This window comes from Carettochelys insculpta, chromosome 1 (genome assembly GCF_033958435.1).
Source record: "Carettochelys insculpta isolate YL-2023 chromosome 1, ASM3395843v1, whole genome shotgun sequence".
NCBI classification, from domain to species: domain Eukaryota; kingdom Metazoa; phylum Chordata; order Testudines; family Carettochelyidae; genus Carettochelys; species Carettochelys insculpta.
The window spans coordinates 4831111-4854426 of NC_134137.1; the positions used below are offsets into that span (position 1 = coordinate 4831111).

A 23316-nucleotide genomic window follows, 5' to 3' on the forward strand; every position below is an offset into this window, starting at 1 on the left:
CAAGAAGACATGGAATTACACTGATAGTCTGAATATATAATACTAAAGAAAGACAATGGTTTTCATAATAGCTGTTTACCTGTGGAGCGCCTTGCCACAGGTGTTCTTGCGGGGAAAAGCACAGTGGAATGGGAATCAAAACTGGATTGGCCATTGAAAGTGGTGCTAATGGCACCACCTTAGGTCATCAGACCTCATTTTCAGTTGCTTGAGTTTGCTGAAGTTCTAAGTATTGGGATGGACACTGCTCAGGCTAGGTGTCCTAGGTGTCCTCATCCAGAATTTTTTTTTTTTTTTTTAATCTCAGGAATAACAGTTCATCCATCTTCTTGAATGAAGCGGAGAGAAACACCTGGGCCGACTTGAGAAATTATTATCACTGTCCAAGTGAGACGCCCTAGCACATCTCTGCTTTGAAGCAGATAAAAGTCAAGTAACAGCCCCCCACACCCTGGTGTTAACAGCCAGAGCCCTGAAATATGAGGGAATGAGGTGACAGTTTCTCTGTACTAACACAGCACTGGCCCCTGAACTCTTTACCCACTTTCTACTCCAAAGGGAATTTTCTCTCAGTGGAGCCTGAGTAAAATACAGGCAACAGCCTCAGAATTTGGCCTGGAATTTTATGTCTATGAATAGCTTTATTTCTGAAAGATCTGATATACAGCCATCTGGGGGCTGGAGCTCATCGTCTGGGGGCTGGGCATGGGAAAAAGGGGCATTTTTGGCCAGTGGAATGACAGCAAACTCATCCCCTGTGGCAAGGACCCTGAGATGTTTGATGTCTATGCATAGCAGAAAGGACCAGAAACTTACTCTCTATCCCATCATGCCCAATTAGCACTGGGTTTGTCAAGCAGGTGAGTCTTCCACAAGAGATGGGTATCTGTGAATGGTAAGACAGAAATCCTCCTCGGGCCACTGAGTCCCATACACCTGTGACCTCAGCATCTCATGAAGCATCCCATGCCTGGAACCGACACTAAGGTGTTAATCATTTATAGTATAGCTCTGTGCAATCCCAGACAGCTGTGTCAGTCTCCAGGAAAGAAGACAGCATCTGGATGTAAAGAGGCTGGAGACAAGCCTGTCTGCACTTCTGTGCTAATTATCCAGCTTTAGAAGTAAACAACAATTAATGTCATTTCCCAAAGCTCTGTGGTGAGTCAGGGAGGAATTGGCTGTTTTATGTAGTTGTGTATATTCAAATAATTATGGCTGATTAGGAAGAAAAACTTGGGACAATGTTGAGGTCTCTATAGGAGAGCTGAATCCCTCCTAACTGCTCTGGATGGCTGGGAAGATAGTAGACTGACCTGGAGATATCTGTGTGAAAGGAAGTACACACACTGCTAAGGCACACAGGGAAGTTGCTAAGGGATCAGAGACCAATAATTCTCATCAGTAACTTACCATCCTACTGTGCAGCAACTTTTTTTGAAGGATCTTTAAAACTGGAGAAAGAAAGTGACTTTGTACATATCCCCAGACACAGACAGGCAAACTGAGGCACATGGCAACCTGAACTGGCCATGGTGAGAGAGTGATTCAACATCAGGATGAAGGACAGAATCCAGGAGTTTCAACTTCCCTGCAGTGACCAGGGTCTCACCATCATGCCAAGGTGGAAACAGATTTGCTCTGGCATAGCCTGTTTGCTGGATCGTGTCCCAGGGATCAGCTCTTCTCCTAGTTTCGCTTCCTCCGGTGTTCCCTAGACGGAGTTGAAATCTAGTGTTCCAGGCTGAGTCAGACTTCCCAGCACCACCCAGGCTGGAGAGCGCTTGGTTTCCTATACCTCAGCAGTTTCCAACCTTTTCAGGACAGGGACCCATTCTGACAATTCAGGAAGACCTTGTGACCCAAGACAATTCAAAACCTGGGGGTGGGGAGAGGAAGTTCTCTCCTGGGACAAATGCACCCCTCTGCCACCTGGCTTAAACCCCTGTCAGCCCCCAAATGGCCCCAGCTACCCCCCCAACAGCTTAAACCCATCTCAGCCCCACCCTCCCCCTTGACCACAGGCCTAAACACCTCTCAGGTTGCCAGATTTTTGGAAAATTTGTGCGGGACAGGCAGCCCCACTCGCAGGGTCCCCAGCCAGGGCAGCCTGTCCCCCATAAGATTTCCAAAAACCAGGCCGGGGACCCTAGCAGCCCTGCAGCCAGGAGCTGTCTGGGGCACAGAGCCCTGGCTGGCAGCGCCAAGCACAGGATCCCTGTCTGGGGTTGAGGGGAACCCCTGCAGTCCTGTGGCTTGAAGCCGGCTGGGGTACTGAGGCCTGGCCGCCAGTGTCAGCCACGGGATTCCCAGCTGCGGGGCTGGGAACCCCTGCAGTCCCGTGGCTTGAAGCTGGCTAGAGCGCTGAGCCCTGTCCAGCAGCACCAGCTGCAGGATCCCAATCGGGGGGAGAGGTGGGGTGAGGGGCCCTGCAGCAGCACAGTGGGAGCTGGCTGGGGTGCAGCGCCCTGATGGGCCCTCAGCCTCCTCTACACCCCTGTTCACAGGCTTAACCCTGTCTTAGCCAATCTGCCCCCCTGACCTACCTCACAGGGGAGTTCCAAGCTGCTGCTGCTCACCCCACGGCTCCTTCATTGGGCCGCCTGCCCGGTTCCCCCCAGCCCTCCCACTCCCTTCCCCACCTAAGCCGAAATGGGACTCAGTTTAGATGATTTCAGGGTGGGATCCCTCCTGCCGGCTGTCAAACCAATTCAACTGAGTTCCATTTTAGCACTGCAGGGCCGGTCCCGAGAGCCAAGGAGTCAGGTGGCCACAAACAGCTCCTTAAGAGCCCAGCCCACCACCCATAGAAAACCTAATGACAACCCGTGTTTGGCTCCCGACCCACAGTCTGGGAATCCCTGCTGTAACTGGACTTTCTGTCACTCCTCTGGCTAATCAGGGGTGTTTCTCCTTTGTGGAGCACTTAGGTTTTCAGGCAATGAAATAAGACTGAATGAATTCATCCTGTGTTCCTGCATTCAAGTACTTGGCAAGCCTGGGTTGGACCTCTTCCCATTGCTAAAGGCAAAGAGGGTGGGGGCGGGACTAGGCCCTGATTTGGCTGGATAGTTGTGTTTTATGATCTATGACCATTATTTGTGCTGTAGAAGCCTGCAAAGGCCTCGCTCCAGTTCAGGCCTCTGATGCTAAGCCCTTTGCAAACACGGAAGGAGAAACAACCCCGGCCCCAAGGAATATATCTATCAAGCAGAGGCAAGAGACAGCCACTGTATGTAACAGCCAGAAAGGGTGACACAGGGGTGGCTGTGTTAGTCTGCATTCTATCAAAACAAAAAAGCAGTCCTGTAGCACTTTAAAGACTAGCAAGATAATTTATTAGGTAATGAGTTTTCGTGGGACAGACCCACTTCTTCAGAAGTGATCTGAAGTGGGTCTGTGCCACGAAAACTCATCACCTGATAAATTGTTTTGTCAGTCTTTAAAGTGCTACTTGACTGCTTTTTTGCTTTGACCGAAAGGATGTAGGTGGAAGGATAGGAGAATTACTGCACTATTACATAGGGGGGCTACAGCGGCTGCTGGAGGAAGGTGAGGCAGCTAAAACATACGACAGCTGAAGGACTGGAAGTGTTGGATGGCTTTACTGTCATGCGCTGCTCACTAGACGTCTGTCCTGGGCCTGTAAGAACATGGGATCCATTCAAGGTGTTATCAGAAGTCACTGATATGCTGTCCTGGCAGGTCTCTTGTTCTATCAAATGTGATAACCTTTCAGCTGCACTCATGTGCTCTCTCCATGCACTGGCCTGTCTCTGCACAGATATCCAGCCAGAGAAGACCCCCAAGAGAACCCCCAAGAACGACTGGTACAGGAGAAATGCACCCAGCCAGGTTTATGGTAAATGGAGCACTGTAATAGCGCTCGGAAAGCTCTATGAGCACCCTGAGAACCAGCTCAGTCAGTGGTGGGACTTTCCACTTCCCTTTAGCCTAAACAAGGACAGCCCCTCCGAGATACAACTTTATACGCCGTGGCGAACAAGTTGCACATCATTCCAGGGATATCAGCACACCCCCAATACATTATTTTGCTAGTCTTTAAGGTGCTTCTGGACCGCGTTTTTGTTTTGATAGAATGTACACTAACACGGCTATCCCCTCAGACATATTGGGTGCTACCCACTACCCTGTATATGCCAGCTCAATCAAATATCACTATGCATCATGGTGTCTTTGTGACCCCCATCCCGAACCTGGGTCCGTATGTCCCTGTTGCCTGCGGTGAGTGTGTTGGTACCAAGATGTTTCCTAGTGGACTGTTCTTGTACCATCCTTTGGGAGTGTGTTGGCCTGAATGGCCTGTGCACCCTCGCTCTGATCCTGCCCCAACCTCATTCCAAGTTCCTCCGGAGTGGAATGACACCCGTGTTATCTAAGTAATACAGTCCCCACCCAAGCCACACTCTCACAATAGGGTGGCCACCCCTCCTATTGAGGTCTTCCCAGAGAACAACATTTGGAACACAAATATACAGACACTACATGTAACGTCAACTATAAAAATGGTACATGCACCACAATTGGCTTTCCAGACCCAGCAGTTTATAACATTAAAAATGAGAGGTCACAAGCCACCTTTTGTTCAAAGCATTTCTGAGTTGTATGTATTTATTCTCCGAACCCATTTTCCATAAAGCACCGGGGAGGGGGCCCATCACACCATGTACCTGTGTGAATAGTGGGTTAATGGAAGGTGTGAGCTATTGATGCGTTCCAGGTCTCTGCCAAACATTCTGAAATCCCAGCTAACCCTGGGGCTTATCTTTGTGTCTCTCTCAGCTGTTGTCCTCCATGTTCCCAAGCTGACCCCTATTCCTTGCCCTCAAGGCCTGGCTCAGGCCCACACCTATAGCAAGGACCCTGCCTGCTATTGGCCCCAGCCAAGAGGAATATGAGGGAGCTGAAAGCTGAAGAAATAACCTGCACAATCCTCTCTGGCTTCAGGACACTGTAGCAGAGCTTTGGGACCCGCAAGCTGTACAATGCACAAACCCTCACTCTGCCTGTCACACGACCCTCCTCCTAACCCTCATGTGCTTTTACTTGGAGTCAAGTCTTCCCTCTCCACTTGAGTCTGGCCTGTCAGCCCTGGCTCTGCCTCCTCACTACCCTCACCTCCTGTCCCAGACCCAGGGTGGAGGGAGCCCAGCAGGGGGAGGGGAGAGATAGAAGATGAGCCAGCAAGTGAGGGGTAGAGAAGAGAGCAACGGGGACAGGAACTTTGTGAAAGAGGTGGAGAGGGCAGCAGTGCATTGTGGGAAGAGGTGGAGCAAGAGCTCACCGTTTGGGGGATGAGTAGGGCAGAGGCTTGACTCTGTAGGGAGATGTGGTGCAGGGGAAGGGCCTTGGAGGCAGAGGTGCAGAAGAAAATGTGGTCTTGAGGGAAGTGGAGTAGGAGGAACAGGGACTCCAGGGAGGGGCAGGCGGTGTGGTCACAAGGGTGCTTGCAGCTAGTTCTCTGAAAACTTCCACTCCAGGCGCAGCAGCAGTCAAAAGGTGAACTCCGCTCTGAATCGTCAGGAGAGGGATAGATAATAAGAAGGGAGGCGTTATATTCCTCCTCTATAAATCCATGGCGTGAACACATCTTGAATGTTGCCAGCAGACCAGCTGGTCCCCATTCAGAAAAGATATATTGGAACTGGAAAAGATTCAGAAAAGGGCAATAAAAATAATTCGAGGTAGGAAACATTCCCCACTCAGGAGAGATCAATAAGCACACGGCTAGATACGGCTGGGGTTACAAATGTATCCCAAAAGAGCAACTCTAGGGCTCAACGCTGCGCTCAAAATAGCGCTATTTTGAGCATGGTATTCCATTTCTGCTGCACCTTGTCATGAGAGGGGTAGAGGAAACCTTGACATTGCCCCTTATTTTGAACCTCAGTGCCATTTGGATGGCACTGAGTTTGAAATAAGGTAGCATTGTGCAAATTGCCTAAATTATTTTCAATTGTGGCTATAGTTAAGATGCAACTTCAGATTGTAACATTTCCATTTGGAAAAAAAAAGATGACTAAAGGGGACTATGATGGAGATCTTTAAAATCATGACTTGTGGAGAAAGTAAACATAAAACCGTTATTTACTCCTTCTCATGAAACAGAACTAGAGGCCACAGATTAAACTAATAGGGAGGGAGTTAAGAAAAGGCAAGGTTATTTTTCCACATCACTTATGGTTGGCCTGTTTCACTCCTTGCCAGATGATGTTCTGAGGGTCAGTAACATAACAGAACTCAAAATAAACTAGTTAAATCCATGGAGGACATGTCCATCAATGGCCAAGATGGCCAAAGCTGGGGTCCCTGTCTCCTGATTGTTATAAAGTGGGAATGGGTGGCAGGATATGGACCACATGATGACTACCTGTTCTGTCTATATCCTCAAAGACACTTAGGACTGACAATTATTGGAAGACAGTATGCAGAGACAGAGAAGCAAAAATGAAAAGAGCCACATTGTCAAATGAAAAAAAAAATGGATCCTTTTTGGAGTAAATATCTGGAGCACGTTATCCCAGCTCTGTTTGCCACTAGATCAGGGCAGGGAACTGACTGCCTATGGGCCAAATCTAGCCCATGGCTTAATTTCACCCATCCAGCGTCAAGGTCCAGGTCATGCACCAGGGTTATGTATGGGTGAGGGATGTTATTTTTCTGATGTTACCAGGCCTTAGGAACTCCCACACATGGACACAGTCAGTCCTCAGGAAGAAACAACCTCCTTGGTGGAATGAAGAAAATCAGTGGGACATAGTCATAACGGGATACAAAATATATCACAAGGAAAACACAGGTCATTCTGGTGGGGGAGTGGCAGTATACATGGAAGAAAAAGTATAATCAAATGAAGTAACAATCTTAAATGAACCAAAGTGTTCCATAGAATCTCTATGGGTAGTAATTCCATGCTCTGAAAATAAGAACAAAGCAGGAGAGAGAGAGAGAGAGAGAGAGAGAGAGAGAGAGAGAGAGAGAGAGAGAGAGATTATCGACCACCTGACCAGGATAATTATAGTGACTGTGAAATGCTAAGGAAGATTAGAGAGGCTGTTAAAAACAAACAAAAAAAACCCTCAATAATATCAATGAATTTGAACTATTCTCATAATGACTGGGAGCATGTCCAGCCAGGATGGAATGCAGAGACTAAGTTTCTTGAAAAGTGAAATTCTGTTTTTTGGAGCAGCCGGTTCTGGAATCCACAAGGGGAGAGTCAATTCTTGATGTAGTCCTAAGTGGAGCAAAGGATCTGGTCCAAGAAGTAAATGTAACTAGACTGCTTGGAAATAGTGATCATAATGGAATAAAATTTAGCATCCCAGTGGTGGGAAACACCACAAAAGCCCAACACTGGGTCATTTAATTTCAGAAAAGGGAACTACACATAAATGTGGAGGTTAGTTAAACATAATTTAAAATGTATAGTATCAAAAGTGAAATCCCTGCAAACTTCACAGAAACTTTTCAAAGACACCATAATGGAGGTCCAACTTAAAGGTACATCCCAAATTAATAATAATAATAATAATAATAATAATAATAATAATAATAAATGTGCTAATGACAGCATTCCTACCCATTCTATATAATAAGTATTGATGGACCTAACCTCCATGAATTTACCTAGTTCTTTATGAACGCTGGTAAAGTCCTGGTCTTCACAATATCCTCTGGCAAGGAGTTCCACAGGTTGACTGTGTGCTGTGTGAAGAAAAACAAACAAACAAACTTCCTTTTGTTTGTTTTAAACCTACTACCTATTAAGTTTAATTGGTGACTCCCCAGTTCTTATGTTACGGGAACAAGTAAATAACTTTAACATTAACTCATAATTCAGTCATGTCATGATGTTGTAGATTTTGTAGACCTGTATCATATCCCCACTTAATCTCCCCTTCTCTAAGATGAAATGTCCCAGTCTTTTAAAACTGTCTTCATATGGCACCCTTTCCATATCCCTAATCATTGCATCAATAAAAATCCATCAGGGTTGGTCTAGATGGTTTTTGGTCCTGCCAGGAGGGCAGGGTTCCGGATTTGATGGCCTCTTGAGGCCCTTTTAGTTCTGGTGTTCTATGATTCTATGTTACTGAGTTCACTCCTCAGACTCCAGTATGCATGTTCTGCTACTCCTAACTGGGCAGACCCCAGTCAGACCCCAGGTGAAATGACCGTGGTTCATGTGAAGCAACCAGCTGTGAGTGAAATTTCCCCTGGTGCTATATTTTCCAGCTGCTGATAATGAGCTTTGCCAGATGTTAAGTGTGTCTGGGAGTTCTTGGAACACTTCACGGGCTTCCCCTGGAGATGGGACTCCCTGTGAATGGGATTCCCAGTCTTTAGTGCTCCCTCCGCTTGCGACCAGGGCTCTTGCAAACAGGACGACTGCTAACAGGTGGGAGTTTTGAGAGGGGCTCTCCTGGTGAAGGAAGGGGCAAACTACAGCACCTTCAGGTAAGTGGCTGTCTAGAGTGTGTGGGTGTTTGTGTTTGGGGGTTCTGGGCTTGTGTTTGTCTGTTTGTTTGGAGTTTGGAGTGCTGAGCTGGCTGTTTGAAAGGGTGTGTGCTCAGGCTGGCAATTGGAAGCTGTGAGCCTTGGTTAGGTTTGAATTCTAAACCTCTGTGCTGATTGGCTGAGCTGTAGCCAGAAGGAGGGGCTATCAAGAAGGCCAGAGCCTTTTAAACTCTGCTGGCAAGTGACCACGGCGCTTGCGACCAGGGCTTTTACAAACAGGCCGACTGCTAACAGGCAGGAGTTTTGAGAGGGGAGTTTAGAGGGGGAGCTTAGAGGGAGCTAGTTCCTTCTAACGTCCTTAAATCTTTTATAACATCCCCATCTGAAACTTTTACTTAAGAACCCCATATAGAATTAAATTAAATCAGAGGAGGAAATGGAGGCAGAAGACCAGCAGCAGAGTGGGGGCTATCCTGTATATTGCGTCGAGTGTAATATGTATGATTACCTACCCTGTGGGCGGGTGGCTTATGTGTGCACTCGATGCAAGGAGCTCCTAGCCCTCAGAGACCGAGAGCAGGCTTTGGAGACCAGGGTGGCTGAACTGGAGGAGCTAAGGGAGGCAGACAGCTGTGTTGATGAGGATTTCTGGGATGTAGTAGGGCTGTCCCATCTCCAATCTGACAGCCCCAGTACTGTTAAGGAGGATGAAAGTCTCAGGGAAGGAGAGCAGTCAATGGGGGCAGAGGGAAACCATCTCATAGTTGGGACCCTCCTTCCAGAGGGTGCTATGGTATCTTCTCGTGCCAAGAATACCTCTCCAGGGGAGGGAACGCCAGTTGTTAGGAAGAGGCAGGTGTTAGTAGTGGGTGATTCGATCATTAAAAATATAGATAGTTGGGTTTGTGATGACCGGGAGAACTGTATGGTGACTTGCCTGCCTGGCGTGAAGGTTGCAGATCTTTTGAGGGATCTAGACAGACTTATATGCAGTAGTGGGGAGGAGCCAGTGGCCGTGGTACATGTAGGTACCAATGACATAGGGAAGGGTAGGAGAGATGTCCTGGAGGTCAAATTTAGGTTGCTAGGAAGGAGACTGAAATCCAGGACATCTATGGTGGCATTCTCAGAAATGCTTCCAGTTCCACGCGTAGGACCAGGTAGGCAGGCAGAACTTCAGAGTCTCAATGCGTGGATGAGACGATGGTGTAGGGAAGAAGGGTTTAGATTTATAAGGAACTGGGGACACTTTTGGGGTAGGTGGAGCCTATACAGGAAGGATGTGCTCCACCTAAACCAAGGTGGATCCAGGCTGCTGACATTAAACATTACCGAGGTCGCAGAGCAGAGTTTAAACTAAGAGGTGGGGGAAAGCTGACTGGTGTGGAGAAACATGTGGATTGGATGGAGACTTCTCTTAGGCGAGGCTCCATTGATAGAGATTCTCTAGAATTCAGTCAGAAAGAGAAGAAGGGAGATGATAGAGTATGAGCCAGATCAGATGAGAAAAAATCACATGTGAAAGAATCCAATACGTCAGGGAAGGGCAGGCAAATGAATAGTGGTAGTTTTTTGATGGACCTAACCATGCTAGAAGTCCGTCTAATAAGATGGGTGAATTAGAGTACCTTATATCATAGAAGGAGATTGACATAATAGGCATCACGAAAACCTGGTGGAATAAGGACAATCAGTGGTACACAATCATACCGGGATATAAAATATATTGGAAGACCAGAATGGGTCGAGGGGGTGGCGGAGTGGTACTGCATGTGAAAGATAATATAGAATCAAAAGAAATAAAAATCCTAAATGAATCAAAATGTTCCATTGAATCACTATGGATAACAATTCCTTCCTCTGATGGGAATATACTGCTAAGAATATATTATTGACCACCTGACCAGGACAGTGACAATGATGCTGAAATGCTAAGGGAGATTAGAGAGGCTATCAAAATAAAAAACTCACTAATAATGGGGGATTTCAATTATCCCCATATTGACTGGGTACATGTCACCTCAGGACGGGATTCAGAGAGAAAATTTCTTGATGCCTTAAATGACTGCTTCTTGGAGCAGCTGGTACAGGAACCCACAAGGGGAGAGGCAATTCTTGATTTAGTACTGAGTGGAAAACAGGATCTGGTCCATGAGGTAACTATTACAGGACCGCTTGGAAATAGTGACCATAACATAACAACATTTAATATTCCTGTGTTGGGAAGAACACCGCAACAGTCCAACACTCTGGCATTTAATTTCAAAAAGGGGAATTACACAAAAATGAGAAGGTTAGTTAAACAGAAATTAAAAGGTAGAGTAACTAGAGTAAAATCCTTGCAAGCTGCGTGGAAATTTTTCAAAGATACCATATTAGAGGCCCAACTTAAATGTATACCCCAAATTAAAAAACACAGTAAGAGACCTAAAAAAGAGCCACCATGGCTTAACAACCATGTAAAAGAGGCAGTGAGAGATAAAAAGGCATTTTTTAAAAAGTGGAAGTCAAATCCTAGTGATCAAAATAGGAAGAAACATAAACACTGCCAAATTAAATGTAAAAATGCAATAAGAAAAGCCAAAAAAAATTTTGAGGAACAGTTAGCCATAAATTCAAAAAACAATAGTTATATGTTTTTTAAGTACATTAGAAGCAGGAAGCCTGCTAAAAAAGCAGTGGAGCCCCTGGACGATAGAGACATAAAAGGAGCAATCAAGGAAGATAATGCCATTGCGGAAAAACTAAATGATTTCCTTGCTTCAGTCTTCACGGCTGAGGATGTTAGAGAAATTCCCAAACCTGAGCCATCCTTTATAGGTGACAAATCTGAGGAACTGTCCCAGATTGAAGTGTCATTAGAGGAGGTTTTGGAACTAATTGATAAGCTAACCAGTCACAAGTCTCCGGGACCGGATGGTATTCACCCAAGGGTTCTGAAAGAACTCAAATGTGTAATTGCTGAACTATTAACGGTGGTTTGTAACCTATCCTTTAAATCAGCTTCGATACCCAGTGATTGGAAGACAGCTAATGTAACGCCAATATTTAAAAAGGTCTCTAAAGGACACCCTAGCAATTATAGACCAGTAAGTCTAACGTCAGTACTGGGTAAATTAGTAGAAACAATAGTAATGAATAAAATTGTCAGACACGTAGAAGAACATGATTTGTTGAGCAAAAGTCAAGATGGTTTCTGTAAAGGGAAGTCGTGTCCTACTAATCTATTAAAGTTCTTTGAAGGGGTTAACAAGCATGCAGACAGGGGAGATCCAGTAGACATAGTATACTTAGATTTCCAGGAAGCCTTTGACACGGTCCCTCACCAAAGGCTCTTTTGTAAATTAGGTGGTCATGGGATAGGGGGAAAGATCGTTTCATGGATTGGGAACTGATTAAAAGACATGAAACAAAGGGTAGGAATAATGGTAAATGTTCACAATGGAAGGCAGTAACTAGTGGCATTCCCCAAGGGTCAGTCCTGGGACCGATCTTGTTCAACTTATTCATCAATGATCTAGAGAAAGGGGTAAGCAGTGAGGTGGCAAAGTTTGCAGATGATACCAAGCTGTTCAGGATAGTCAAAACCAAAGCAGACTGTGAAGAACTTCAAAACGATCTCAGCAAACTGAGTGATTGGGCAGCAAAATGGCAAATTAAATTTAATGTGGATAAGTGTAAGGTAATGCACATTGGGAAAAATAACCCCAATTATACATACAAGTTGATGGGGGCAAATTTAGCTACAACATATCAGGAAAGGGACCTTTGAATTATAGTGGATGGTTCGCCGAAAACATCCACGCAGTGTGCAGCGGCAGTCAGTAAAGCAAATAGGATGTTAGGAATAATTAAAAAAGGGATAGAAAACAAGACAAAGAATATCTTACTTCCCCTTTATAAAACTATGATATGCCCACATCTTGAGTACTGCATGCAGATGTGGTCTCCTCACCTCAGAAAAGATATACTGGCATTAGAAAACGTTCAGAAAAGGGCAACTAAAATGATTAAGGGTTTCGAATGGGTCCCATATGAGGAGAGGCTAGAGAGACTGGGACTTTTCAGTCTAGAAAATAGGAGACTGAGGGGCGATACGATAGCGGTATATAAAATCATGAATGGTGAGGAGAAAGTGAATACAGAAAAGTTATTTACTTGTTCCCATAATATAAGAACTAGAGGACACCAACTGAAATTAATGGGTAGCAGGTTCAAAACTAATAAAATGAAGTTTTTCTTCACACAGCGCACAGTCAACCTGTGGAACTCCTTACCAGAGGACGCTGTGAAGGCCAGGGCTCTAACAGAGTTTGAAAAAGAGCTCCATAAATATTTGGAGGTCAGGTCCATAGATGGCTATTAGCAAGGGGTAAGGTAGGGTGCCCCTAGCCTTTTGTCGAAGGCGGCAGATGTATAGCAGGAGACAAATCACTTGACCATGGTCTTCGGTTCACCTCCTCTGGGGCCCCTGACATTGGCTATTGTCGGAAGACAGGATACTGGGCTAGATGGAACTTTGGTCTGACCCACTATGGCCATTCGTATGTTCTTATGTTCTCCGCAGGAAAGTGAGGCTCTGACTGTTACTGCCCATGTAAAAAGTCCCAGACAACAGTCTTGAATCCATCTGTTACCCAGAGCATTAACGTGAGCTTATAAGTGGTAGAGCAAGCCCTGACAAATGGGTCTGAAGGACTTTGGGACCTGCTGGTGTCAAGCTATGGAAGATGGGTGGCATCTCCATCCTTATTGGTTTTTTAGGCCAAGCGGCTGGAACGATTTAGCTGGGTTGGTCCTGCTTTGAGCCAGGGGTTGGCCTAGAAGACCTGCTGTGGCCTCTTCCAACCATAATCTATCATTCTGTGTGACAGAGATTCCACAACACCCCTAAGTAACGTGTGTCACTGATACCTACACTAGCATTCGGAAAGCTTCTCCCCACGGGTAACCTCAGTCTCCCCGCTATGCTGATTTTTTTTTCTCTCTGAGGTGCATTTATGCAGTGACAATTGTCCTTTGTCTTGTGAAGCCTGGCTGGAGAGCAGTGGCTCAGTCAGAGACCCTGGAGAGAACAAACTACAGGTACTTAGCTTGGGATGCAAAGGGTCCAGAAGACTAAACCCCGAAAGATGTGACAGCAGCTCAAGGAATGAGCCTCGGGGGGAACACTGTGTGGTGATCACGGGGGGGGGGGGGGCGCGATCAGTGGTGCAGTTACCCTGAAACTGACAGAGGAATTATGGTGACGCTCCTTTCCCTCATAGAATGGAACATTTAGGATGGCTGCTAGTCTCAGCCCATACCTGATTGGGAGATGGTGCTGCATATTTGAACCAGGGTTTGGTTTCATAGCTGAGCTCACCGCAGATCACTCACCCTAGCTCCAGACTGCTCTCTTAGCTGCCACACAGTTTGAGTGTGGGATGTGCTTAGTTCTGTGAAGCTCCCAGTTCTTGTCATTGGGGTATGAAATTGAATACAGACAGAGGCAGGGGGATTGAGATAATGAAAGGCTTTCCATTAAATTAAACACAGGCTCTTTCAAGATCATGAAAGCACAGCCAGGCACTCCAGCTAAACAATGGGAAACAAAAGGTAGGAATAAATGCTGAGTATTCAGAGTGGAGAGAGGTGGTGTCCCTCTGGCATCTGTCCTTCCATCAGCACTGTTCAATATATTCATAAAATGATGAAGAAAATTGGGTAAACACTAAGGTGGCAAAATTTGCAGGTGGTATAAAATGATGCAAGGGGTTAAATCCAAATCTGATTGCAAAGAGTTACAAAGAAATCTCACAAACCTGGATGATCAGACAGGAAAAATTCAATGCTGATTAATACAAAGTAATGAACAATGTAAAACAGAACAAAAACTATGCCTGATAGGTCTAAATTACCTGTTCCCACACAAAAAAGAGATCTTAGAGTCGTTGGCTATGTCTACACTAGAGAGTTTTGTCAATGAAACTGGTGTTTTGTTGACAAAACCTGCAGAGTGTCCACTTTCTCCAGACTTTCTGTCCACAGGAAATCGACAAGTATCAGAGGAGTAGCTGTGTTAGCCTGTATCTGAAAAACGACAAGAAGTCCTGTGGCGCCTTATAAACTAACAGACTTTTTGGAGCATAAACTTTCATTGACAAAGACCCGCTTCATTAGATGTCAGCAGACAGGACATTGGACTAGACATACCATTTCACTTACCCAGTATGGTCATTTTGATGTTCTTTTATAGAGCCCAAAAAGGTCTTCCCCCTCCTATAACCCACTAGTCCCCTCCCCACCCCTCCCTCAAACTCAGATTACAACCAGGCGTTTGAAAGCACCTGTCTTTATGCAGGATTAGCAACAAAATAAGAATATACCTTGAAATTTGAAACCAAAGCAGTGTTCCTTAAGTGACTTGTGGTAAGAAGTCAGAACATGTTAATGTTAGAGTTGAGAAGGTGGAATATTAGGATTTTTTTCATATAAATGACTGGGTTGAAAATTAGTTGGTTTTTTTTCTTCATGTATATAGGAATTAGATGCAGTGCCCATGGCAGCTAATTTCTAAATTAACTCAAAAACAAAACAAAACAAAACACACACACACACACATAACCCAGTGGAAGCAGGGTTAAAGTTGCACCATCCCATCCCAAAACAACAAAAGGCACCTCTACAGCTTGGAATGGAGAGGGAGGTGGAAATGATGCAGGAAGTGAGAGAGATAGGGAAGGTCAGTAACAAGCAACGTAGGTGAGGCCTTGGCAGAAGAGGTGGGGTAAGGGCTAGGACACTGGGGATCCCGTTACCGGTTGTTAGAAAGGTACCACCCTTATGATATGAAGCTCGGTCTCAGAGCCAGAGCACCAAGACAAAATTAGGTCCCTTTATAACTAAAGAGATGGAGCAGCCTGCCCCGGATCTCTTTGGTCCTCACTCCATAGATGATGGGGTTCATCATGGGGGGCACCAGGAGATACATGTTAGCAAAGAGAATGTGGAAATGCAGGGGCACATTTTGGCCAAAACGCTGGGTGAGGAAGGAGAAGAGAGCTGGGATGTAAAAGGCTAAGATAACACATAGGTGGGAGCTGCAGGTCTCAAAAGTTTTGAGACGGGCGTCCTTAGTGGGGAGGCTGAAGATGGCCCTGAGGATCTGAGTGTAGGATAAAGCAACAAGAAAGACATCTACAACAATCACAAAGAATGCCACAAAGAGGGCATAGTAACTACTGACACGGATGTCAGCACAGGCCAGCTTGACCACAGCGATGTGCTCACAGTAGGTGTGGGGGATGATGTTGGTTCTGCAATATGGCCACTGCCGTGCCAGGAAGGGATAGGGCAGTGTGAGCATGCTGCCACGCAGCACTACGACCAGGCTGATCTTGGCCACCACGGTATTTGTCAGGATACTGGAATGTCTCAGTGGATTGCAAATGGCCACGTAGCGGTCAAAAGCCATGGCCACGAAGATCCCGGACTCCATCACTGAGAAGCACTGAATGAAGTACAGTTGAGCAAGGCAGGCATTGAAACTGATCTCCCTGGAGCTGAACCAGAAGATGCTCAGCATTTTGGGCAGGGTGGCCGTTGTCAGCACCAGGTCAGTGACCGCCAGCATGCAGAGGAAATAGTACATGGGCACGTGGAGACTTGTCTCTGTCTTCACAATGAGCAGGGTAGTGAAGTTCCCCAAGATGGCAATGGTGTAAATGGTGCAGAAGGGGACAGAGATCCAGACGTGAGTTGCCTCTAGGCCAGGAATGCCCAGCAGGATGAAGGTAGAGGGATTAGTGAAGTTGTTTCTGTTGGTATCTGACATGGAGTACAGAAAGTGTCCAACTCTGAGGCAGACTGACTGGTCCTGCATATACTGTATGTTCCACTGAATTCCTATATGTGGGCAGGTTCTAGGGTGATGGCCAATGTACGAACACCTGGATGGAGAAAGAATGTAAATTAAAGACACCACATGTAAGTTAAAGACACTACTGAAAACTGTTCTCAAGGATGAGGGAGATTGATTGTTCTTTATATATTAAAAAATCATTTATATAAAATATCTTCTCCATAATGAAATATTTTTAGAATTATTTGAGTGAGAAGCCCTGGCTTCCCTATACTTTCTAGCAGACCAAAGTTATTCTGACATTATTGGATTAAGATATGAACCTACAGATTATTTTCAAAACTACTGTTGCAGGTATGAACCAAATTTTGTACAAACTCTGCCAAGCAAGATGGCTATAAAATCAAATCATTTGCTGATTACATTTTACTATTTATATGCATGTACCATTTTATATTTGAAGTTGAGTGTTAGCTCAGTACTTGTATTTCAAACATTTGCTTCCGGGAGACTGTGACAGGGTGCGGTCACAGAAGACCTCTTGGGATGTTCCCTGGGGTGCTGATCAGGCCACTGACACCCGCTTTCTTGTTCTCTGTGGCTCCCCACCAATCTGTCCAGCTGAGCCAGATCTTGTAGTCTTCACTAGTCCATGCACAGAGCTGGGGCTACAACGCCCTGAAAAGCAATACAGATTATCTGTGTCTACACAGGCACAAAATACGTGGCCCTCTTTCGAAAGAACAGGAGGAGCATCTACATGTGCAACACCTCCTTTTGAGAGAAAATCAAAGGAACAGGGCACGGACATCGAAATCCGACTCCGATCCCATGTCAGGGAGATCGCCTGTGATGGAGTTGGGGGAGTGCATGTGTGAGCCAGGCTGGATGTGAGAGGCAAGCAGAGCAGCTCCCAGTGGCTAAGGATGACCCTGGGGCTACAACTGGCAGGTAACACCTCTGCCCTGAACAAAGAAGAGGGAGGAGCCGAGCTAGTTTTTGAATTGGGGGCGGCAGTTAGAGGCTAGGGAAAGGGAGAGCTGGAAGGCAGCCAGCCGGAGGAGGGGGAAAGCTACACCCCAGAGGGGCACCCCTCGGGGTCTTCTCCCCAGGATGGGTTGGAAGGACTCTCTCTGTCTGCTGTACTGATGCTTCTGTGAGAAACTGGGCATCTGTTGCCTAATAAACCTCCTGTTGTACCTGCTGAGTGAGTGTCACTCCTGCCAGCGGATGGGGTGCGGTGCAGGGGGACCCCTGAACCCCATCACACAGCCCCCTTTCAAAAAATTAAATCGAAAGAGCGCACATGTAGCTGCTCCACATCACACTTTCTTTTGAAAGAGGGGTCGGTCATGGAGCCGGTCAGCTGGAGCATGAGGCCACTCCAGCCAGCAGCAGCGGGGGTCTGTGATCCCTGCATCCAGCCACCTTCAAGCAGCACGCACGCAGGAACCCCGTGGTAGGAATCTGAGAGCGTGCAAGGAGTAGCCCCCACACATGCTCCAGCCCTATGCTCCGAGCTCCAAAACCATGGCCAGTAGCCAGACCCTGCCAGAGCCCCATGGCCCCCCTCTGAGCTCTCGTAGGGCTCCCAGGGTTCTGGGGGGAAGAAAAAACAGGATCCCTCCTGGACAGAGCAGGAGCTGCGGGACCTCCTAGGACTCCGGAAAGAGGAGGAGGCCCTCCACATGACGGGGTGAAGTAGCACAATGTTGCAGCATTCGCCCGCCTGGCCCAGGGCCTCCTTATGAGGGGCCACCCGGAGCATACCGTGGAACAGGTACACTCCAAGGTGAAAGAACTGTGGCAGGGCTATGCCCAGGCCAAGGACCAAGCTGGCAGCTCAGGGGCTGCCCCAGCCACCTCCCCCTACTTCCGGGAGCTCTGGGGCTTCCTGGGGCCCTGGGACAGCTCTTCACCCCCAACGCTCCTGGACACATTGGCCAACGAGCCACAGGTGGAGGCAGAGGAACAGCTGGACTGAGGACCCAAGAGACCGAGGGAACCGTGGAGTGGTTGACCAAGGAGAGGGACCTCACCATCTATATCCCCTCCTGCTCACCCAGCTGGGCTAACAGGAGCCAGGCATCCCTGGACATCGCTGAGGAACCTTCTGGTATGTACGTGGTGGGGTGCACACCTGCTCTGTAGGGTAGGGGTGATGCACCACACAGCCAGCTGCACACATGCCAGCCCGGTGTGGTACACAGCACCCTGTGATTGCCCACCAGAGATGCCCAGCACACATCCCAGTGGACAGCACCATGAGCCACACTCAGGGTGATGGCCAGTCAGTGCTGGTCAGCAACCAGGGACGTGCACCGTGGGCTAAGATGGCCCACCCACGTGAGAGGCTCCTGGCTGCATTGCCATTGGATGGGATGCACAGCCAGTGGGATTCTCAGCCTGTGGGGTGTGTGGGTGCCTGGGGGGAGTGCCCTATGGGGGTCTGTGGGAAGTCCTGAGGAGGGGGTTGGCCCATGGTCAGACATCCCTCCAGGGGCTGATGGGGCTCTCAGTCCACTACCCCAGCCTCATAATGAGCCCTCCTGTCCACTCTCCAGATTAGGTGCCCTGTCATCCCTAACCAGGTTCAGAGACTTCCTCCCCGTCCAAGGTTAGGTGCCCCCTCCACACCATGTCCCCCCTCCACACCATGTCCCCTCACCTGTACGTAGTTCCACATATTGTCACGTTCTTGATACATGTTTATTTCCCATACACGTCTTCATGCTGTGTTCCTCAGGGAGGGATGGTAGGTGGCAGAAGTGTGGGTGCAGTACTGGTGGGGGTAGGGGTGGGGATGATGGCGGCAAGGAAGTGGGTGTCAGATGTGCATCGGGGTGGGGGGGTAGGCGCAGGTGCAGGTCACAGGGAGCCATCCACAAAGGTCTGCCTGAGGGCCTACCTAAGGTGGTTGCCATCCTGGTGGTCCTGGCAAATGGGAGTGGTGCCCAGATTCTCATAGCCAACGCAGGCTGCATTGCCCCCCTGTGGACATAGGCATACCCCTTTACCTCCACAACGTTGTGGGGGATGCAACAAGTCATGACCCCACATGGGTCATGTAGAGTACCACGACCTCCAACTTTTTGTGGAGGCACCTCCACTGCCCCTTAAGGTGCTGCTGGGGTTGTTCAGATGCACCAGGGCATAAGAACATAAGAACATAAGAATGGCCATACTGGGTCAGACCAAAGGTCCATCCAGCCCAGCATCCCATCTGCCGACGGTGGCCAATGCCAGGTGCCCCAGAGAAGGAGAACAGAAGACAATGATCAAGTGATTTATCTCCTGCCTTTGTTCTCAAGGCTAGGGCACCATACGTTATCCCTGGCTAATAGCCATTTATGGACCTAACCTGCAAAAATTTATCCAGCTCTTTTTTAAACCCTAATAGAGTCCTGGCCTTCACAGCCTTCTCGGGCAAGGAGTTCCACAGGTTGACTGTGCGCTGTGTGAAGAAAAATTTCCTTTTATTAGTTTTGAACCTACTACCCATCAATTTCATTTGGTGTCCCCTAGTTCTTGTATTATGGGAAAAGGTAAATAATTTTTCTATATTCACTTTCTCCACACCATTCCTGATTTTATATACCTCTATCATATCGCCCCTCAATCACCTCTTTTCCAGACTGAAAAGTCCCAGTCTCTCTAGCCTCTCCCCATATGGGACCCGTTCCAAGCCCCTAATCATCTTAGTTGCCCTTTTCTGAACCTTTTCTAATGCCAATATATCTTTTTTGAGGTGAGGAGACCACATCTGCACGCAGTACTCAAGATGTGGGCGTACCATAGTTTTATGTAGGGGAAGTATGATATCTTTTGTCTTATTATCGATCCCTTTTTGAATAATTCCTAACATCCTATTTGCCTTACTAACTGCCGCTGCACACTGCGTGGATATCTTTAGAGAACTATCCACTATAACTCCAAGATCCCTTTCCTGATCTGTCGTAGCTAAATTTGACCCCATCATGTAGTACGTGTAATTTGGGTTATTTTTTCCAACATGCCTTACCTTACACTTACCTACATTAAATTTCATTTGCCATTTTGCTGCCCAATCACTCAGTTTGCTGAGATCTTTTTGTAGTTCTTCACAATCCCTTTTGGTTTTGACTGTCCTGAACAACTTGGTGTCATCTGCAAACTTTGCCACCTCACTGCTTACCTCATTTTCTAGATCATTGATGAACAAGTTGAACAGGATCGGTCCCAGGACTGACCCCTGGGGAACACCACTAGTTACCCTCCTCCATTGTGAAAATTTACCATTTATTCCCACCCTTTGTTTTCTATCTTTTAACCAATTCCCGATCCATGAAAGGATCTTTCCTCCTATCCCATGACCACCTAATTTACATAAAAGCCTTTGGTGTGGGACCGTGTCAAAGGCTTTCTGGAAATCTAGGTATATTATGTCCACTGGGTGTCCCTTTTCCGCATGTTTATTAACCCCTTCAAAGAATTCTAATAGATTAGTTAGACAGGACTTCCCTCTGCAGAAACCATGCTGACTTTTGCCCAACAATTCGTGCTCTTCTACGTGCCTTGCAATTTTATTCTTTACTAGTGTTTCTACTAATTTGCCTGGTACTGATGTTAAACTTATCGGTCTATAATTGCCAGGGTCTCCTCTAGAGCCTTTTTTAAATATTGGCGTTATATTGGCCGTCTTCCAGTCATTTGGGCACCTGAGGGTGAACCTGGTAGGGGCCTGGGTAGTGGGGTCCCATGTCCCCAGCGGGACCATCCAGCCACCCCAGCATATCGGGTACAGCTGCGACGACTGTGCAGAGCACTGAGAGCAGGGTCTCCAGGATGAGGGTGTCCTCATGAAGGAGCTGCTGCTGTGCCTCCATCCTGGAGCACATGTGGGCTCTGCCAGGCTGAGGACAGCTGAGAAGCACTCAGCTCGTGCGGGGTGGATGGTGGCAAATAGCTTGGCTTAACAGGGAAATCCTTAGGCAGTGTAAATTCAATAAGGATGCATACAAGAAATGGGAACGTGGACAGTTGACTAAGGAGGAGTATAAACATACGGCTGGAGAATGCCAGGCAGTAATCAGGAAAGCGAAAGCACAATTGGAACTGCAGATGACAAGGGATGTGAAGAGTAACAAGAAGGGTTTCTACAGGCATGTGAACAATAAACAGGTTATCAGAGAAGGGGTGGGGCCATTAGTGGATGAGCGAGGTAACCTAGTGACATGTGATGCAGGAAAAGCTGAAGTACTCAATGCTTTTTTTGCCTCAGTCTTCATGGACAAGTCAACTTCCACATGATGGTCCTAGACAATGCAGTATGGGAAGGTGGAGGGCAGCCATCTGTGAGGAAGGAACAAGTTCTGAGCTATCTGGAAAAACTAGACATGCACAAGTCCATGGGTCTGGATTTAATGCACCCAAGGGTACTGAGGGAATTGGCAGAGGTCATTGCTGAACCTTTGGCCATTATCCTTGAAGACTCTTTGAGAACAGGGGAGATACCGGATGACTGGAAGAAGGCAAACGTAGTGTCCATCTTTAAAAAAGGAAAGAAGGACAATCCAGGGAACTATAGACCTGTCAGCCTTACCTCAATCCCTGGGAAAATAATGGAGAGAATCCTCAAGGAATCCATTTTGGAGCCCTTGGAAGAGGGGAAAGTGATCAAAAGTAGCCAACATGGATTCACCAGGGGCAGCTTCTATGATGAGGTAACAAGCTCTGTGAACATGGGGAAGTCAGTAGATGTGATATACCTTGACTTCAGCAAGGCTTTTGATACGGTTACCAACAACATTCTTGTCCATAAGTTAAAGAAATATGGATTGGATCCTTGGACTGTAAGATGGATAGAAAGCTGGCTTGATGGTCGGGCCCAACGGTTAATGGTCAATAGCTCAAAATCTGGATGGCGGTCTGTTTCAGGCGGAGTGCCGCAAGGCTTGGTTTTGGGGCCAGTGTGCCAGTGTTATTCAAGATCTTTATTAATGAACTAGATGAGGGACTGGATTGCACCCTCAGCAAGTTTGCGGATGACACAAAACTATGGGGAGAGGTAGATTTGTTGGAGGGTAAACAGAGAATCCAGAGGGACCTGAATAAATTGGAGGACTGGGCCAAATGAAATCTGATGCGGTTCAATAAAGAGAAGTTACAGGCTGGGGACTGACTGGCTCAGCAGCAGTATGATGGAAAGGGACCTAGGGGTTCTGGTGGATGAAAGGCTAGATATGAGTAAACAGTATGCCCTTGTTGCCAAGAAGGCTAACGACATACTAGGGTGCATTAGGAGAAGCATTTCGAGCAGATGTAGAGAAGAAGTTATTCCTCTTTATTTGGCACTGGTGAAGCCACATCTGGAATATTGTCTCCAGTTTTGGTTCCCCCAGTTTAAAAAGGATGTGTATTTGCTGGAGCAGGTTCAGAGAAGGGCAACAAAAATGATTAAGGGTCTGGAGCACAAGACCTATGAGGATAGGCTGAGGGATTTGGGCTTGTTTAGTTTACAGAAGAGAAGACTTAGGGGTGATTTAATAGCAGCCTTCAACTTCCTGAAGGGGAGCTCTAAAAAGGAGGGTGAGAAACTGTTCTCGGCGGTATCAGATGGTGGAACAAGGAGTAATGGTCTGAAGTTGAAGAGGGAAAGGTGTAGGTTAGATTTTAGGAAAAACTATTTCACCAGGCGGGTGGTGAAGCATTGGAATGCGTTGTCTAGAGAGGCTGTGGATTTTTCATCCCTTGAGGTTTTTAAGTCCCAGCTGGACAAGGTCCTGGCTGGGATGACTTAGTGGGGGTTGATCCTGCTTGAAGCAGGGGGCTGGACTAGATGACCTCCTGAGGTCCCTTCCAGCCCTGTGATTCTGTGATTCTGTGGAGGTAGGAGCCCTTTAAGGGAGTCACTGGCTGTGGTCCCGGAAGGGCTTGTTGTCCATGGGACCCCATCTGCAACATTTCCTGCCTCCCTTCTTTCAAAGGAGACCTTGGGCCCATGTGGAAGCTCC

The 23316-nt window shown here is 47.1% G+C and overlaps 1 protein-coding gene across 1 annotated transcript; it reads right to left on the bottom strand.

Moving 5' to 3' along the window:
- Positions 1 to 12659: 12659 nt before the first annotated feature.
- Positions 12660 to 16297, bottom strand: LOC142002379 (olfactory receptor 52E2-like). Its single transcript, XM_074978461.1, has 2 exons — positions 15388 to 16297; positions 12660 to 12673 (listed from the first exon to the last, which is right to left on the bottom strand). The coding sequence occupies exons 1-2, from the start codon at positions 16295 to 16297 to the stop codon at positions 12660 to 12662; spliced, it is 924 nt and encodes a 307-aa protein (XP_074834562.1).
- Positions 16298 to 23316: the final 7019 nt, after the last annotated feature.